The 20677-nt window shown below is 46.6% G+C and overlaps 1 protein-coding gene across 3 annotated transcripts in view; it reads right to left on the bottom strand.

Moving 5' to 3' along the window:
• Positions 1–20677, bottom strand: part of LOC129711092 (zinc finger CCHC domain-containing protein 2-like) — a 76235-nt gene that overhangs the window by 35107 nt on the left and 20451 nt on the right. For all 3 annotated transcript variants that reach the window (XM_055658501.1, XM_055658483.1, XM_055658492.1), the window contains exons 4-6: positions 12648–12719; positions 10632–10744; positions 1442–1533 (exon numbers count right to left, since the gene is read on the bottom strand). In XM_055658501.1, coding sequence (XP_055514476.1) covers positions 1442–1533; positions 10632–10744; positions 12648–12719 — 277 coding nt within the window. The remainder of the gene's footprint in view (positions 1–1441; positions 1534–10631; positions 10745–12647; positions 12720–20677) is intronic.

The following is a 20677-nucleotide window of genomic DNA, read 5'->3' as shown; positions in this document are numbered from 1 at the left end:
TTTTCAGATATTTATATATTTTTTTCTATACTTAAAAAAGGCAATGCCATTAAAGTGGTTAGTAAGATCTTATTGGTTTTAATGGCAGTGGAGCTGGAAATGTTATGTTTTTTTCTCTACCTATGGTTTTCTAATTTCAAAGCAGCAGGATATTTCCCAAATTTACTGTAATATAACCTTTTAGGGAAGACCAGACGAGCTAGTGGGATCATAAATGTATAAATGGCAACACTGGAGGATAGCTTTAGGCAACTGTTGAACTGTACCTTTACTTTGTGTTGCCAATTTACATACTCCATGTTTTTTTTTAGGGTAGGATGGGGCTGAAGCCCAGTGTTTAGACGTTGGAATGGTTTTTTATCATTCTAATAGAATGATTTTCCGACTCCAGTGGTAATCACTTTTTTTTTTCATTCCTAGTTTTCTTTACATATTTTTAGGATGTTCAAAAAGATGAATAAAATAAACACTTAAGAAATTAGTTAATTTATGTTTTTTGCTCAAGTGACAAATTAAATTATATATAAAATTATACTGAATTATAAGACGAAAATTATCAAAAAACATAAGAAAATTTAGGGTGAATGAAATTTTGTGATAAAGACTCAAGGGTGAATGGCACCAAAATAGTTTAAGAAGTACTGATCTAAATGACAGCATGCAAGGCTCTTTGGCAGGGAAATCATGAATTAAAATCTAAAAGAATCTGCAGGTACTGGATACTCAAAATAGAAATCAGAAAATTCCAGAATTACATCAGAGGTGGCAGACATGTTGTGATCCAGCACATTTTTAGATGCTACCTGGCCTACTGAGTGTTTAAAAATAAGTTGCGGCTCATTTAAAACAGAGTGACCCCAAAGGGTCAGCAGCCTTTGGAACTATGTCAAAATAGAATGCAGTCCAAATAGTTTTTGAATATTTTTCAGATTTTGGTAGAGTCTTAATAAGAATGGATGTGAAAGGTCATCTACAGTAGGCCGGAATGCAATATTGATCAGATCATACATGATCTTATCAAATTAAATAGCAGAGCAGGATTAATGAGTTTAGAAGCTGTTTTGTTTCCTGGAGAACTACAACCAGAATTTTATTCCTTTCACAATATTATTATTGCATTATATATGTTCATAATATACACACACACACATACATATATACACATACACACACATACATATATATATAATATACATTAACACACACTGAACTTTTTTTTCTCCCGTTATGTACAATGTTTACATATTCTGTTGCGTTGCAGCAAGTAAATATTTCACTGTCCTAGCTGGGACATATGACAATAAAACACTCTTGACTCAAATTCTGACCAGCTCAAGTATTTCCAGCACTTGTTCCTGCGAGGCAACGGTTGAATAATGCTCACAATCTATGTTCATTCATTAATGAATTCCATCAAGCCTGCACAACTTTGATTACTTACTATGAAACTGACTGTGGTCAGAAGGCTTCCCGAAGAATTCAAAAACATGGTCACTTCTTAAGAAAGAGCGAGAGGGCGAAAAGAACAGTTGCCTAAAAGGTAAAAATTAAGAAACAACTTTACTCTTTGCACTGGACAACTGGACCTGGGCAACATCCACAGCTCAAGCAAGACTCTGTAAAATTAGTGTTTCGCAGCAATAAGGAAGCTCATGCAATTCCTTCTGCTGCAGAATGACTAGCTAACATAAATAAAAGCAAGAGTCCAAACTGACCAATTCCCATTTGGTGGAATTTCCACAATATACAAACATAAACATATATATACATACATATATATTACAGTTTTGCAAAGTACAATGCCCATTTCAGCAAGAGGTCACAACTAACGTGCACAGTGTCTGTTATTTAAAGGTATGTTAATATTTTGCTTGGGTTATACAGAGAACAATGGCATTTTTTTAAAATGTTAAAATGTTCACTAAATAAAGATATGGCAAGACATGAAGGATACACAATTTCCAAGAGACACAGTGCAAAAGTGAAATGCTTCAATATTTCAGAGTGATAACACCGTGGGACAGCAAAAGATGCAGCATTTTAAAGTTTACAGTTACAGCATGGAAACAATCCCACCAAGATCATGCGAACCGTTGATCAACTGTTCACAGTTGTTTCATGTTATGCCATCTTCGCATCCTACATACTGGGGGCCTACATAGAGAAGCCTATTAACAGAGCTGCCAAGTTTTGTCAGAGCATATCAGTATTCTAGTACCTGAAAATCAGTATTTTGCTGAGGAAATCAGTATTTTTACGCGTTGCCATTTTGCCGAAAAAGTTTGTTTTTTAAAATGTGTAGTCATACCCATGTAAGAGTAAAATAATGTATAACTTTGCAACCAATTGACATGTCTTCTACGCACCTTACTTGAGAGTGCATTCATTTTCATCTCTTTGTATACTGCTGTTTGAACAGCTGCTTCCTGCTTTTAGCACCAGATGATGATGTAGAAGCCATTTTGGAAGCCTCTTTCTCCCTCCATCGTCCTCTCTCCCTCCTTCCTTTCCCTCCCTTTTTTCCCTCACCCTCCCTCTCCCCTTCCTTTTTTCTCCATCCCTTATTCCCTCTCCCTCTCTCCTTCTCCCTCCCCGAAGTCTGTGACCCATAGCGCTATGATTAAAGCCCATAGCGCTCCAGCCGGCAGTGCAATTTTAGCACCCATAGAGCTGTAGCCGACAGCTCTTCATTTAAATTCCCACGAGCTAAACTGACGGAGCTGTTTAAACCTGCAGGACAGGCAGATCAAAGCTTCCAAAAGTAATCATCCAGATCTTGAAATTTAAAATACTAATAGAATTAATCTGCTATGATTTTTAGAGGTACAGCATGACTTTTTATATCCTTGCATTTTTTAAGCAGCAAGATGAAACAGGAAGTCAGGCTGATTTTTAAAAAATCCGTATTTAACGAAGCAAAATTGTACATAGAATAGAATATAATGCAATTTATTGTCATTCAAACCTAGGTTTGAACAAAATATCATTTCTACAGTTTAACATTACAACACAATCCAAGACCCACACTTAACAGTTTTACATAAACATCCATCACAGTGAGTCTCCAACATCTCCTCACTGTGATGGAAGGCAAAGTCTTTATCTCTTCCCTTTGTTCCTTCTCCTGCGGTTCAGCAGTCCTACTGCAGTGTCGAGGCGAACTGGGGCTCCGATGTTAAAGCCCCAGGCGGGCAATGGTAAGTCCTGAGGCCGTTTAAGCCACGCCGGGCGATGTTAGGCCCCGGCTCCATGTCCTTAAACCCGCGATTCCAGCGGGAGAAGTCGCCGTTGCGGAGCTCAGAAAAGCGATCTCCCTCCAGGGACCTGCGAGCTCCCGATGTTCCCATCCATCGGGTCTGCGGCCGGTGCCTCCGAACTCCAAAAGTCGGGTCGCAGCCGCGCGCCACCACCGCTCCGAAGTTGGCCAGCTCCGCGATGTCAGTTCCGCAGGCTCTGCAACTGGAGCCCCAGGTTCGTCCCGGCCGGAGGTCGTCGCCGGCTCCACGATGTTAGGCCCAACGACATCAGAGACCCGACAAGGAATAGTTGGGTCCCCACACAGGCAAGAGATTCAAACGGTTTCCCCACAGCCCCCCCACATATACACAGCTAAAAAAAATAATAAAAACTAACTCAAGACATACATTTAACAAGACAAAAATAAAAAAAGACAGACGACTGTAGTCGAGACGCTGCCGTTAGGCGCCGCCACTAACATCCGTATTCTTATCGCATTTCCGTACAAAATACGGAAAATCCGTACTACTTGGCAGCTCTGTATTAATCTACTAACATGCATGTCTTTGGAATGTGGGATGAAACCATAGCACCACGAGAAAAACACACACGGTCACAGGGAGAATGTACAAACTTCGAACAGACAGCATCTGTGGTCAAGATCGAATCCAGATCTCTGGTGCTGTGAAGCAGCAGCTCTACAGCAGAGTTAGAGTGCTGCCTATAAACTGCTCTAAAACCGAATCTCTTAAGCATAATCTCATAAGCAGAATATAAAACTAAAATGGGGCAACATAGCTGATAACACTAGTCTCAGAGTGATAAACTTACAGGTTCAAAATACCACATAGTTGGTTTCTGCAAAAATAAATAAATTCCAGGCTCTTTTGGAGATGATGTCATTCAGATATGTTAGCCTCAACTTGCTTGGATGGCAATAGATAAGTCCATGGTACTATTCAGAAGAGCTGGGAAATTATCCCTGGTTCTAGAAATTTCTCTTATCGACATCACAAAAACAGATTATCCAATCATTCTCATGTTGCTCCTCTGCATAGATTATGCTATATTGCAGCAATGATGACACTTCAAGAAGTACTTCGACTTTTTTGTGTCTGAAGAAGGGTTTCGACCCGAAACATCGCCTATTTCCTTCGCTCCATCGATGCTGCCTCACCCACTGAGTTTCTCCAGCATTTTTGTCTACCTTCGATTTTCCAGCATCTGCAGTTCCTTCTAAAACTCATCGACTTATAAAGTGTATTGGATCATCTTGAAAGTAACATGAAATACACCACAGGAATACAATTTATTTTTTCAGATTTGGAAACTCAGTGTCTGTGAAGACAGAAACAACTTGAATATTTCAGACAAGTTCGGCAACTTTTCTGAATCACTAGCTTGGTTTCTTCTCTGCACAGTGGTACCCAACATGCTCAATACTTCCAGTAAGTTTTGCTTTTAAGGTAATTATAATTTTGGATAGAATCTCAACTGATAAAAGTGAGTTGAATCAGAGACAATGGCTGACTATTTTGCAGGGATATGGACATAGGGAAGGAGGAAATAAGATTAAATTGGAATAATCTTGAATAGAGCCTATACAGACTCAGTGGGCTGAATGGTCTCCTGTGCTATGATCATGCTGTGATTATATGCAGTCGCAAATCTATGGAAGTGATGTCCTTAACAGGAATACTATCACAAGAAACCATAAATTTATCAATATTACCTACGAGAAAAATAGATAGAGCAAGAAGCAAAAGTTATATTTCCAGGGCAGGGAAACCAGATGTCTTTTGATTCACGTTCAGGAACATAGCTTGGAATTGCCTACTTTGGATCAGATCTAATTTAATAAGGCACTGATGAGTGAATGTTAAAGCCAGGATCAGATAAGAAAGAACCTATTTTGGTGGAAGACATGCCATGGAAAGAGTCAAATATTTTTTTAAAGAACAGAGGTGAAATAAATCAATTAAGGAAACCAGTCTGAAATAAATTATCACAAAATGTAGAGAAGTTGCGGTAAATTAATTGTCCAAGTTGTAATAACAATATTATGCAATGTTTGGTGGCAGTTCTGCACATAACTACAAGCATTTATGAAACCAAATGGTTTCTTGGCCATGCTCAATGATTAACAAATAACACAGAACTCAGAAACCCTTTGGTATGATTATAGCTCTATGGAGGAAGACAGAAAATAATTTCATTTATTGAAAATCCCACTTTATTTCCCCCAGACTTGAAAGATGGGTGGTTTTGACAACTGACAAGCATTTGCAGAGTTTTGTGGCCAAACACTTATTCCAGCACACAGATGCGTGAATTATCGCAAATTCTGATCCATTTGCATTGAAATAAGTCTTGCCATCCCAAATATTCTTCCTGCACTTATGGGGTAGGTAGCATTTGATCTAACTGAGGAAAGGACAACTAGTAAGCAATTTGTTAATTCATAATGAGGGACTTCAAGGCTGCTCTATCATTCATCAACATTATGCTGACCTTCTACCTTGGCCCCATTTTTACTACGTAATCATATCCCCTGAATCTCTAAATTTTCAGAAAATTCACGAGTATTCAATGTTCAATGGATGAATGTCCACAGGTCTCCAAAATAAAGGATCCTAAAAAATGCATCACTCTTCTAATGAATACATTTGTTTCATTTCAACTAATGACTTACCCCATATTGAGACTATGACCTTAATTCTAGATTATTCTATTTACTCAGCTACAGCCTACTCCAAGTATCCAGCCAGTGGAGCCCTGCTAGAATTTTAAGAGTTCCAGTGAGAGCTCAAATCATTCCTTGAACACTACAGAATACTCAATCTATCTCTTCTTGTATCTAAAACAATTTATTCCAGAGAGCTGCACAGCAAGTCCCTCTTGCACTCCAACAAAGGAAAGTACATCCTCTTTTAACAATTAAACCAAAATTACATAATAGGCTGGATGCCCTCTCACCACCTGCTTTTAACTATTTATACTGTTTCATCAGGGACTGGATTGTTTTTACTGTTATTATGTGTGAAATGTTTTAAGTTTCATGTGCGATGCTCTGGTATTCCCTGGGAAACGTCTTCTCATTTTGCACTGTACAACTGTTGCTTTGCAAGATGACAATAATGGTTGGTTGATTGATTGATTGATTGATTGATTGATATTATTCTGTTACTCCATCCCTCATTGTAGATTACAAAACTGAACTACTACTAGCACTGAACACAATAAAAATATGAACATGCACTTCAAGCCACCATCAATATTATAGCTGACTTTTCTGTCTTCAACTCCTCTTCTATGCCATTTCCATGATCTTTCAAATATTTATCAACCCTTACACATTTCTATTGATCATCCATTATTCCCTGAAGCACATAATTGCATAGATTCATTATCACCAGAAGAAACTCCACCCACCTTTGCTTTAAATGAATGGTTCCTTATCCTGTAGCCATACCCCCTTATTCATGATTATGGCACATCTCATCAACTATTGTGAAAAGTTTCTTTAGGACCTTGTATGACATAAGGTAAAGTTCGGTAGTTCCCAATTTTCCCTCTTTCACTCCTTTCTTGTCTAAATAGTTGCATATACAAATCTCAAAAAAGCAGGAATCAATCTATCGAATTTTCAAAGATGATAACCAATGCATTTACTATCTCTGTAGCCATCACTATCAAACCATCATTGTACATGTACATCATTCACTTTCACTCTCACCAACATTTTAGGATTAATACTAAATTACTTCAGCTCCTCATTATTGTTATATTCTGGATTACCTCATATTTCCTACGTTTGTATCTTCCCTGAAGGCAGAAAGTATTGTTTGATCACTGCCATTTCTTTTACGCCATTATAAATTCTCTCATCTCTGCTAGGGCTCTGCCTTTTTGTAGCAACTCTGTCTATTTTTAAGATCATTACCATTCACTGCAATATTTTACTTCCCACCCCATAGCAATTTCTTGCTCCTCATTTACATAATTCAATTTAGAATTTGTAAATGGAATACACTAACACAATACACAGCCAAAATCAAATTGTGAAAATGGCGGCTTTGTTCATTTTTAATGGTGCGCATTAAAATTATCCACAAACAAATCAAAGCAAAATGCCATGAAGGATTAGTGATAAGGTCCATGTGAATAAAACAAAATAAGGAATAATCTGCTTAAGACCAGAGGAAAAAGCTAAAGATAAAAATGAGAGATAAGGGCGGGCAAGAAGGAAATGCAAAATTTAATTAAAGGAAAAAAGGTGATAAGCAGAAATGGGATTCTAAAAAAAAATAAGCTCTTATTGTAGAAGCCCTGTAAATGTAAATGTGGCAACAAAACAGAATCTTCAATGATTTGGGTCTATGGACATTTAAATGAAAACTAACTTTAGATAGACTTGCACAATGCAAAACAGACAATAGACAATAGATGCAGGAGAAGGCCATTCAGCCCTTCGAGCCAGCACCGCCATTCAATGTGATCATGGCTGATCATCCTCAATCAGTACCCAGGTCCTGCCTTCTCCCCATATCGCCTGACCCCCATATTTGTAAGAGCCCTATCTAGCTCTCTCTTGAAAGCATCCAGAGAACCTGCCTCCACAGCCCTCTGAGGCTGAGAATTCCACACTCACCACTTCTCAACATCGGGAACATGTTTCCTGCCTCTAGCGTGTCCAAACCCTTAACAATCTTATATGTTTCAATGAGATACCCTCTCATCCTTCTAAACTGCAGTGTGTACAAGCCCAGCCGCTCCATTCTCTCAGCATATGACAGTCCCGCCATCCCGGGAATTAACCTTGTAAACGTACGCTGCACTCCCTCAATAGCAAGAATGTCCTTCCTCAAATTAGGGGACCAAAACTGTACACAATATTCCAGGTGTGGTCTCACTAGGGCTCTGTACAACTGCAGAAGGACCTCTTTGCTCCTATATTCAATTCCTCGTGTTATAAAGGCCAACATGCCATTCACTTTCTTCACTGCCTGCTGTACCTGCATGCTTACTTTCATAGACTGATGTACAAGGACCCCCAGATCCCGTTGTACTTCCCCTTTTCCCAACTTGACGCCATTTAGATAGTAATTTGCCTTCCTGTTTTTGCTACCAAAGTGGATAACCTCGCATTTATCCGCATTAAACTTCATCTGCCATGCATCTGCCCACTCCACCAACCTGTCCAAGTCACCCTGCATTCTCATAGCATCCTCCTCACAGTTCACACTGCCACCCAGCTTTTTGTCATCTGCAAATTTGCTAATGTTACTTTGAATCCCTTCGTCCAAATCATTGATATATATTGTAAATAGCTGCGGTCCCAGCAACGAGCCTTGCGGTACCCCACTAGTCACTGCCTGCCATTCTGAAATCCCTACTCTTTGTTTCCTGTCTGCCAACCACTTCTCTATCCATGTCAGCACTCTACCCCCAATACCATGTGCCCTAATTTTGCCCACTAATCTCCTAAGTGGGAACATATCAAATGCTTTCTGAAAGTCCAGGTACACCACATCCACTGGCTCTCCCTTGTCCATTTTCCTAGTTACATCTTGAAAAAATTCCAGAAGATTAGTCAAGCATGATTTCCCCTTCGTAAATCCATGCTGACTCGGAACGATCCTGTTATTGCTATCTAAATGTGCCGCTATCTCATCTTTATTAATTGACTCCAGCATCTTCCCCACCACTGATGTCAGGCTAACTGGTCTATATCAATATCAATATCAGTTTTATTCGTCACTTGCGGTACAATGAAAAAAGAACACACAAACACACGATAAAAATTTAACACAAACATCCACCACAGCATCATCACTGTGGTGGAAGGCACAAAACAATTTGGCCAGTCCTCCTCCATTTTCCCCCGTGATCGGGACCTCAACCCTCTGCGGGCGTCCAGGTGTGTAGACAAGGCAAAGTCCAGGTAAGTCCTGAAACGGTGCTTCCCCACCGGAGACCGCGGCTTCAGGTTGGTGTAGGCCGCAGGCCGGCGGTCGAAGATTTAAAGACTCCGCTGCGCTGCAGCCGGATGCACCGCAGACCGCAGGGCCGGAGCTCCTCTCCAGGGGTCCCCGGCGAGGGACCGCGCTCCTGATGGTAAGTCCCTGCCGCGCCCGCGGTAGAAGTAGGCCGGCTGTCGGAGCACTTCTCCTCCCGGGTCCCCAACGAGGGATCCCAGGCAGTGGACGCTGCGCTAGCTGGAACTCCGCAGACCGCGGCTTCAGGCTGCCCGGGGCCAGCGAACGGAGCGCTCCCCTCCGGCGAGGGCTCGCCCGCTCCGTGACAAGAGTCCACAGACCAAAACGTTTTCCCCCTAACCCCGCCCCCCCCACACAATACACACAGAGAGACACCAAAAACACACATTCGGCCACACTAAAAAACTAACACGCTTTCCTTCAGTTCCTCGATCACCCCAGATCCTCTGGCCATTACTACATCAGGAAGATTGTTTGTGTCCTCCTTAGTGAAGACAGATCCAAAGTACCTGTTCAATTCATCTGCCATTTCCTTGTTCCCCATAATAAACTCACCTTTTTCGGTCTTCAAGTGTCCAACTTTGGTCTTAACTAATTTTTTCCTCTTCACATACCTAAAGAAGCTTTTACTGTCCTGGTTTATATTCTTGGCTAGCTTACCTTCGTACATCATCTTTTCTCCCCGTATTGTCTTTTTGGCTATCTTCGGTTGTTCTTTAAACATTACCCAATCCTCTTGCTTCCCACTCATCTTTGCTACGTTGTACTTCTTCGCTTTAATTTTTATACTGTCCCTGACGTCCCTTGTCAGCCATGGTCGTCCCTTTCCCCCCCTGGAATCTTTCTTCCTCCTAGGAATGAACTGATCCTGCACCTTCTGTATTATTCCTAGAAATACCTGCCATTTTTGTTCCACTGCCATCCCTGCTAGTGTATCTTTCCAGACAACTTTGGCCAGCTCCTCCCTCATGGCACCATAGTCCCCTTTATTCAACTGTAACACTGACACATCCAATCTACCCTTCTCCCTCTCCAATTGTAGATTAAACCTGACCATGTTATGGTCACTATCTCCTAATGGCTCATTAACCTCGAGGTCCTTTATCAAATCCGGTTCATTACATAACACTAAATCCAGAATTGCCTTCTCCCCGGTAGGCTCCAATACAAGCTGTTCTAAGAATCCATCACAAAGGCACTGTACAAAGTCCCTTTCTTGGGGTCCAGTACCAACCTGATTTTCCCAGTCTACCTGCATGTTGAAATCTCCCATAACAACCACAGCATTACACATCTCCCATAACACCACATAGTTATACTTTATAAACAAAGGGGACATCAATACAAGGTAAAGTAAAATTCGCACTTTAGTTTCAGATTGTCACCAACAATTACCTTATAATTGACTCTATATCAGAGTGCTTCCTGTCTTCTCTTGTCTGAGAACTGTGATTGAATGCCCGCAATACAGTCTTGCCAAAAGCATCAAGAGAAATATCCTTGGGAAGCTTAATTTAAAGAAAAAGAATTTCAATTACAGAAAGTAAAAAAGTGAAGACGATGGTATTCACGACCAATTTAACTTGCAACAGATAGCATGACATAAAACACGGCAACTAAGAAATGCTGATATTTATGGTAATAGTAAGTTTTACTATAAAACCTCCAACGACATGGCTATTAACATCCACATACAGCAAAATGTTAGAAACATTGAATACTCGTTTAAAATCCTAACATATGATCAGAAACCAAGCATCTTTAAAAATTATTTTAAGAGGGTGTCAATATTTCTGACAATGGTGCAAATTTATTCCCACCAAATCCTTCCAAATTCTACCACACTTACAGCCCAGGGATAATTTATAAGAATCAATTAACTTACCAACCCACATTCTTTTGGGCCGTGGAAGGAGGACCAGTTGGAAACCAATGCTGTCAGAGGAAAGAATGTGCAAACTTCACACAGACAGCATCAGAGCCAAGGTCTAGCATGGAGTGGCAACAGCTTCGCTAGCTGTTTGACCCAATTTTGCAAGGGTTTTAGAGATTGAAGCTTGGACTGAATTTCCATTGCCTGTTGCAAAATCACCAACTAAGGTATTTGCCATTCCTGAGAAGTGAGGAGTTTCTTCAAAGGGTTGCAAGTCTTTGAATTTGCTACTCCAAAGGACTGTGGATGTTCACTTGTATTCAAAGCCAAGGTAAAGTTTTTGGGCAATAAGTGAAGCAAGAGATACGAGATTGGTAAATGTGATAGCCCTCATTTTAATGACAAGCAGATTTAGTAGAAAAAGTCAAAAGTTAGTGATTCATAAATAATTGAAAATAGTAAATTCAAAATGATGCGCTTGTCTAAAGAAATGATTTGGAATTGTTTCATAGCCAAAGAGCTCAAGTGAGTTTCCATTTTACAATTTAGTGATCATTCAGAAGTAAAATAAAAATTGTTTAGCAATATTAGCATACAACAAAAACTGTTTCCACCATCAAATAGCTGCTGTATTTCCCGGCGATGAAGACACACCTGCGTCGAAGACACACCCCCATTTTGAGTTGCTAAATTTGGGAGAAAAAAAAAACATTCGCCCTGGTGGCAGCCATTTGCATTGCATATTGTTTATATCGCCGCCCACGGCCTCCGCGACCCAGATCACCTCCGGTTCTAAAACATGGTGGGGGGGGGAGACGAGACACAATGAGGCCTAACATCTCGGACAGGGGTCGGCAACCCATGGCCCACAGGCCGGATCCGGCCCATAACCCAAAATCATCCGGCCCGCAGGAGTATTGTTTTTCAATTAGTTTTCGCAACCTGGGAACTGTAGCCAGTCCTGAAGTAGGCGAGCCCACGTGGGCATTACAGCAATTTCCCGGGCAGTTTTGCTGCAACGTTTCACAAAACATGGGGCGGTGTGCCCCAGCCTCTCAAAACTTGGAACTCCCAGAGTGCATCCAAGCCACCAGCCCACTCACCGCCACTCCCATCCGTCCACCGCCAAAGAATTAATTTTGAAAGAAAGATTTAATTTACAACTACCTCACTGTCTCTCCCACCTTCTCCCCACCATCAATTTCCTTTCTCACAAGAGTCAAGTTTTTTTTTTAATTGTCATACTATACTGGCAATGGAACAATGAAATTCTTACTTGCTGCAGCTAGAGGCCTATGAACAACCTAACCTTTGGCCTCCAAGACGCAGGTAATTTTTCGGGCCTTATTTTAGGGTAAAAAATAGCGTCTTCGACTCCGGGAAATACAGTAAAACAAGTTCAAAGATGCAGTCATGCATTCATTCTAATTTTATGCAAGATGAAATTGATGCAAAAAATATAAAGTAAGATTAGATTACTATCTACGCAACAATTTCATTCAACACCTTGAAAATTAGCAATTTTAGACAAAACTTACTTTAGTTAAAAACTCCTGAAGATCATGGTGTGTTTTTCTCACAGTACACGTTGAATGGTCAGTCCTAATGACCTTAAAAACAAAAGTAAAACAATATTAAAGATGCTGATTGGAGAATAGCAGTCCATGAGTCCAAACTTGTACTTTGTTTTTTGTATTAAAAAAAAAAAATCAAACTTTTCCCTCTCCTTCAGGTTCAGAGCAAACAAAATTTGCTCCAATGTCAGAACTTCAGCCGATTTATAATCAAGAGGCCAATGTCATATAACACAGTGTACCTCTAAACCAAAAAGAAAAATATTTTCCTTCAATGCGATCCCACCATTGGTCACATCTTCCTATCCCCATCTCTCTGTGCAACTCCTTGGTTTGCTCATCCCATCCCAATCAACCCACCTTTCCCCAGGCACTTTCCCCTGCAACTATAGACTTTTCCCTACAACTCCCCTCTCACTTCCATCCAGCGACCCAATCAACCCTTCCAGATGGGACAGAGGTCACCTCTTCCAACCTATTTTAGTGCATTTCAAGCTCTGTGTGGCCTCCTGAACATCATTTCACCAAACACATATGCTCTGGCCGCCAAGACCAGTTGAGCTCCCGACCTCTAATTACTTTAACTCCCCTTGGCCTTTTCCATTGCCACAGTGAGGCCAGGCCACATGCAAACTGGAAGTACAGTGCCTCATATTCCACGTAGGGTAGGCGGCAACCGAACATTAAGAACACTGAATTCTCCAATTTCGAGTTACCTCCTCCCCCTTTCCCATCGTCATCCTGCTCCATTCCCCTCTTCTGTACACTCATCTCCCATGCCCAACTCCCATATTTCATTTTTACCACCACCGTTTCCCCTCCTCTCTGTTCTCTTCCACTCATATCCCTCCATCTGGATTTACATTTCACTCCTCTTATTCCTTCCTTATCTGACACCCTTTTAACAACGAGGTATGTTATTGTAGTAGCGATTTTTGGGTGAGTTGACGATTTTTTCTCATTTTCCAATTTCATATATCAAAAACATTGTGGTGTCAAAAACACAACGGCTGTTTACAATATATTTTCTGACTTTTTAAATCAATAAAAACATTTTTTGGACATAAATTGGTCATCAAAACTAAGAAACTGAGCCAATCGTCAATTTGGCAACACACGGTCTCTTGTTTACCTTTTGTACGGACCAAGTTGCTAACCTCATTCCTTCATGTTAACTTTCCGGAAGTTCCACAACGACAGTTACAGGGACATTTTACTTACTAAAAAATCATCCCTAATCAAAACTTCTGAGGAATCATCGGCCATCGATATAGCTCAAATCCATAAGGTAATGTACCGTTTAGATCACATTGGTGAAAATGTTTGGTTTTCGCTAATAACGTAACGTTCGTTTTCTGGGACACCAAACGTTTGAGTGTCCACCGCAACGTACGTTTGAATGTATGATGTGTAACGCGCATTGCAGTGTCCACTCAGATGGATGCAGTATTCTGCTACATGATCAGGTGCATTAAGTAGAAACGGTGTTTGCAATTTTATTGTTCCATGTGGTATTTCGTAAACATAGAAAGGAATAAGAAATACGAGCACTAATTGTGCCAACCAGGTCAGTGGTGGACACAACGCGACAACCGTTACACAAAATGTATTTGTGTATTCTGATGACAATTTCGGAATCTTGCCGACAATACGCTTGTGTTTTCTTATATTTTTTGTTGATACTATGTTAGTCATGAACTCAATAAAGTGCTGGTCAACTTTTTTGAAGGAATTTGAAATTTGACCTTTATCACATTATTGTGTGCAGAATTGTATAAAGACACATTTTCAACACACACATATACATACACACAGACAAAATAGTGCAAAAAGACAAAACCATGCCCCCCCCCCAAGTATATATAGTTTAGAGCTTATTTGGAGGTTGTAGTATTTAATAGCCTGTAGGAAAGAAGCTGTTCCTAAACCTGCACGTGACAGTTTTCCGGCTGCTATATCTTCTTCCCGATGGCAGGAGTGAAATTAGTATATAGAAACATAGAAACAAGTTGCAGGAGTATGCCATTCGGCCCTTCGAGCCTGCACCGCCAAAATCATTCAATATACAATACAATACAATTTATTTGTTACTTGAACCTCATAGAGGCTCAAGTGAAATGTTGTTTCTGCAGTCATACATACAAGAAAAAAAAGACCCAAGACACAACACAATTTACACAGACATGCATCACAGCGCATCTCCACCTCTCTGTGATGGAAGGCAAAAAAAAAGTATCTCTCCCCTGCACTTCCCTCTCCCCCCGATGTCAGAGTCAAAGTCAGAGCCAGAGCCCCCGGCGGGCGATAACAATTGTCCCGCGGCCATTAACGCCGCGCCGGGTGATGCAAGGCCTTGCTCCGGGTCTTGTTGTTGGAGCCCCGGGCGGGCGCTGGCAAAGTCCCGCAGCCGTTGAAGCCACGCAGGGCGATGATGTAAGGCCCCGCTCCAGGTCATCCTCGACCCCGCAACTCGGGCGGGAGAAGTCGCCGTTGCGGAAGCCCCGAAAAGCGGTCTCCCAGCAGGGACCCGCGGGCTCCCGGTGTCACTGTCCATCAGACCTGCGGTAAGCCTCCGAATCTCTGAGGGTCGGGTCGCAGCAGCGCGCCACCACCGCTCCTCCCGCTCCAGACTCGGCCAGCTCCATGATGGCAAGTAGCTCCGCAGATCTGTGACTGGAGCCCCAGGACGTTCCTGCTGGAGGCCGCTCCACGGTGCAGCCCCAACGACAACGGAGACCCGACAGGGAAAGGTCGGGTTCTCCGTGCAGGGGAAAAAATTTTAAAGTTTCCCCCCCACCCCCCGCACACACACACACACACACACACACACACCTACCCCATCAAAAAATAAAAACTACATTAAAACGGGACAAAAAATACCAAAAAGACAGACGGACTGCAGAGGCCGCTGCGACGTGAGTCGCGCCGCCCACCGGAACATATAATCATGGCTGATCATCCAACTCAGTATCCTGTACCTGCCTTCTCTCCATACCACCTGATCCCTTTAGCCACAAGGGCCACATCTAACTCCCTCTTAAATATAGCCAATGAATTGGCCTCAACTACCTTCTGTGGCAGAGAATTCCACAGATTTACCACTCTCTGTGTGAAAAATGTTTTCCTCATCTCGGTCCTAAAATATTTCCCCCTTATCCTTAAACTGTGACCCCCTTGTTCTGGACTTCCCCAACATCGGGAACAATCTTCCTTCATCTAGCCTGTCCAACCCACCAGCCCCCAACCAGCTCCGCTATAAGATCTTTGCTCTCTCCCTCCCCCGGCCCTACCCAACCCTCCTGCGCCACCACTACCCCACTTGCACTACTCCCCTCCTCTCTCCCCGCTGCCCCGGGCCGCGCACTCCCTCTCCCCGCTGCCCCCGGGCCGCACGCCTCCTTTCCCCGCTGGGCCCCGGGCCGCACGCCCCCTCCTCCCGCTGCCCCGGGCCGCGCACCCCCTCTCCCCGCCTAGGCCCCAGGCCTCCCTGCTGCCCCGGGCCGCACACCCCCTCTCCCCGCCCAAGTCAAAGACCAAAGCAAAGATACGGGAGCGGAGGCAGAAGCAAAGATCCAATCTTTGGCCGGAAGCAAGATGGCGGAGGCTGGTTGCAAAAATGGGTCCAATAATCACCCATGAATCTGCCCATGACCGTACGTGTTTTGCGTAGGAGTAGGCCATCTTGCCCTCCACCATTGTCCCATCAATATAGACAGGTTTGTGGGTCCTCATCCTTCCGTCCACAATCAGTTCCTTGGTCTTACTGACATTGAGAGCCAGATTGTTGTGCTGGCACCATTTAGTCAATCGATTGATCTCACTTCTATATTTTTTGTTATTTGTCCAACAACGATGGTGCCATCGGCAAACCTGAAGATGGAGTTTGCACTGTGTCCGGCTACACATTCACGAGTATAGAGTGAGTAGAGCAGGGGACACTCAGCTTTGAGGTGCTCGTGAAGAGATGGTTATTGTGGAAGAAGTGTTGCTGCCAATTCAAACAAATTGTGGTCAGTTGATGAGGAAGTCGAGGATCCAGTTGCAGAGGCGTTCTCAGAGACCCAGTTCTGTGAGCTTGATAACTAGCATTTTTTTTAAGTCAAAAAGATATTAAAATAATATATGCAGTTCAGTAAAAAACAAAATCGAACCCACCACCATAATACGCGACAAACGATTATACAACAATCTTACACTCCTTGTCAAGGATGCATTCAACCCCTCGCGGTGCCCAGCAGTCCCAGAAATCCTGTAGGACGCTAATGGACAGCTCGTAGTTCCTCTCTAACACCACCCGGGCATGGGCGTAACTCCGGAAAACTCCGAGCCCTCTTCCGCCTGGTGCGTGACTCGCGGATAGGCCAGCTTTGCCAGGCTCAGGAGCAACCCAACCAGGACATCCGCGGCTCTATCCTCTCCCCTACGCACAGGGTGTCCAAAGATGATGGTGGGTGAGAAATGCAGCCGGAAGGCAAGAAGCACCCCCTCACACACTCCATATGCATCCCGTCAAAGTTTGTCTCTTAAAAAGCAGACAGCAACAAAATTGTTAAAGGTAAAACAAAGCAATCTTTAATCCATTCGTCAGACGTGAATGGCGAGATCTGCAAAGAGCACACACGTTGCTCAGTGCTTCTCGGGCTTCTCTCACAGAACTAAGGAAAGTTAGCGCAATTATACATTTTTCTTATCAGTAAAACATTCCTACCAAGTCTGAATATGGCATGACTGAATGATTCTACAGCCTTTCAGAATATAGAAAAAGCTGGGTCCAAATCAAGCTCATTCAACAACGAGTTACTACTTATATCTGGAGCGTCAGTTATGTTTTCAATCTTGGCTTCTTTATGGCCTTGTAAGAAGGACATGTTATTGCGCTGGTTTCCATCTTAATGTCTTTATTAAAAAGACAACCTGCCCTCCATATTGTGTTCCATATAATTTGCAAAGTCATTCAGACTTGGCACCGAGACATTCTTTTGTTCTACTAGACCATGCTTTGGTAGAAGAACGACTACATCTTATAAACTATACTAGACCAAGTGCAGACCCGTTGGGTGTGTTCCCCCAACGTGCGGTTGGGGAGGGGGGGGGAGCGGCATCACACACATTAACCACCCCCCCCCCCCCCCCCGCACACACGCTGACTACCCTTCTTGTTAATATATTAATATTATTAATTTCTTCCTTTTACCCCATAAACGGCCTATCTACTGACGCATAGCCCCCAACTCCCAGGCGCGTCTAGAGAGGGGAGGGGGGGGTAGAGAGTGAGGGCAGAGAGAGAGAAGGGGGGGAGGGGGGAGGAGGAGGGGAGGGAGAGGGAGAGGGAGGGGGAGGAGAGGGAGGGAGAGGAGAGGGGGGACACAGGAAAGGGGGGTACAGGAAATGGGGGGGCACAGGAAGGAGGGGGAGGCAGGAAGGGGGGGTGGAGACAGGAAGGGGGGTGGACAGGAAGGGGGGGGGGGGAAGGGGGGGGACAGGAAGGGAGGGAGACAGGAAGGGGAGGGAGGAGACAGGAAGGGAGGGAGACAGGAAGGGAGGGAGACAGGAAGGGAGGGAGAGGAAGGGGGGGGCAGGAAGGGGGGAAGGGAAGGGGGGGGGGGGGGGGGGGGAGGCAGGAAGGGGTGGGGGGGAGGCAGGTAGAGGGGGGGGGCAGGGAGGGGGGGGGAGGCAGGAAGGGGGGGACAGGAAGGGGGGGGACGGGAAGGGGGGGAGGCAGGAAGGGGGGGGGAGGCAGGAAGGGGGGGGGGACAGGAAGGGGGGGGGGTAGACAGGAAGGGGGGGGAGAAGACAGGAAGGGGGGGGGAGACAGGAAGGGGGGGGGGGAGACAGGAAGGGGGGGAGGAAGGGGGGGAGAGGGAAGGGGGGGGGAGACAGGAAGGGGGGGGGGAGACAGGAAGGGGGGGGAGGAGACAGGAAGGGGGGGGAGACAGGAAGGGGGGGGGAGACAGGAAGGGGGGGGGGGGAGAGACAGGGAGGGGGGGAAGGGGGGGGGGAGACAGGAAGGGGGGGACAGGACAGGGGGGAGACAGGAAGGGGGGGGACAGGAAGGGGGGGGGACAGGAAGGAAGGGGGGGGGGACAGGAAGGGGGGGGGAGACAGGAAGGGGGGGGGAGAGACAGGAAGGGGGGGGGAGACAGGAAGGAAGGGGGGGGGAGACAGGAAGGGGGGGGGGGGGGAGACAGGAAGGGGGGGGGGAGACAGGAAGGGGGGGGGAGACAGGAAGGGGGGGGGGGAGACAGGAAGGGGGGGGAGAGACAGGGAGGGGGGGGGAGACAGGAAGGGGGGGGGGGAGACAGGAAGGGGGGGGGAGACAGGAAGGGGGGGGGAGGAAGGGGGGGGGGGGGGGGGACAGGAAGGAAGGGGGGGAGACAGGAAGGGGGGGGGAGAGAGACAGGAAGGGGGGGGGAGACAGGAAGGGGGGGGGAGACAGGAAGGGGGGGGGAGACAGGAAGGGGGGGGGGAGACAGGAAGGGGGGGGGGGACAGGACAGGGGGGGGGGGGGGACAGGAAGGGGGGGGGGGAGACAGGAAGGGGGGGGGGGACAGGAGGGGGGGGAGACAGGAAGGGGGGGGGACAGGAAGGGGGGGGGGGAGACAGGAAGGGGGGGGAGACAGGAAGGGGGGGGAGACAGGAAGGGGGGGGAGACAGGAAGGGGGGGGAGAGGAGGGGGGGGGGGGGGGGGACAGGAAGGGGGGGGGGGAGGGGAGACAGGAAGGGGGGGGGAGACAGGAAGGGGGGGGAGACAGGAAGGGGGGGGGGGAGACAGGAAGGAAGGGGGGGAGACAGGAAGGGGGGGGGGGACAGGAAGAAGGAAGGGGGGGGGAGAAGGGGGGGAGACAGGAGGGGGGGGAGACAGGAAGGGGGGGGGAGACAGGAAGGGGGGGGGGGGGGAAGGGGGGGAGACAGGAAGGGGGGGGGGAAGACAGGAAGGGGGGGGGAGACAGGAAGGGGGGGGGGACAGGAAGGGGGGGGGGACAGGACAGGAAGGGGGGGGGAACAGGAAGGAAGGGGGGGACAGGGGGGGGGGGGGACAGGAAGGGAGGAAGGGAGGAGGGGGGGAGACAGGAAGGGAGGGGGGAAGACAGGAAGGGGGGGGGGGACAGGAAGGGGGGGGGACAGGAAGGGGGGGGGAAGACAGGAAGGGGGGGGGAGACAGGAAGGGGGGGGGCAGAAAGGAAGGGGGGGGGGACAGGAGGGGGGGGGCAGACAGGAAGGGGGGGGGGCAGGAAGGGGGGGGGAAGGGGGGGGGACAGGAAGGGGGGGGGGGGGGGGACAGGAAGGGGGGGGGGGGAGGAGGGGGGGGGCAGGAAGGGGACAGGAAAGGGGGGGGCAGACAGGAAGGGGGGGGGGGGCCGGAAGGGGGGGGGGGGACCGGAAGGGGGGGGGACAGGAAGGGGGGGGGACAGGAAGGGGGGGGGAAGGGGGGGGAAAGGAAGGGGGGGGGGGGGGAAGGGGGGGGGAAGGGGGGGGACAGGAGGGGGGGGGGGGAAGGGGGGGACAGGAAGGGGGGGGGAGACAGGAAGGGGGGGAGAGACAGACAAGAGGGGGGGGACAGAAGAAGGGGGGGGAGACAGGAAAGGGGGGGGGAGACAGGAAGAGGGGGGGAGAGGAAGGGAAGAGGGGGGAGACAGGAAGGAGGGGGGAGACAGGAAGGAGGGGGGGAGACAGGAAGAGGGGGGAGACAGGAAGAGGGGGGGGAGACAGGAAGAGGGGGGAGACAGGAAGAGGGGGGAGACAGGAAGAGGGGGGGAGACAGGAAGAGGGGGGGAGACAGGAAGAGGGGGGGGAAGGAAAGAAGAGGGGACAGGAAGGGGGGGGGGGAGGAAGGAGGGGGGGGACAGGGAAGGAGGGGGGGGGGCAGGAAGGAGGGGGGGGGGGGAAGGAGGGGGGGCAGGAAGGAGGGGGGGGGCAGGAAGGAGGGGGGGGGCAGGAAGGAGGGGGGGGGCAGGAAGGAGGGGGGGGGGCAGGAAGGAGGGGGGGGGGCAGGA

The sequence above is a fragment of the Leucoraja erinacea genome, chromosome 2, assembly GCF_028641065.1.
Source record: "Leucoraja erinacea ecotype New England chromosome 2, Leri_hhj_1, whole genome shotgun sequence".
NCBI lineage: Eukaryota > Metazoa > Chordata > Chondrichthyes > Rajiformes > Rajidae > Leucoraja > Leucoraja erinaceus.
The sequence above is the reverse complement of the archived record's forward strand: the minus strand, read 5'-3'. Positions and strand labels throughout refer to the sequence as shown.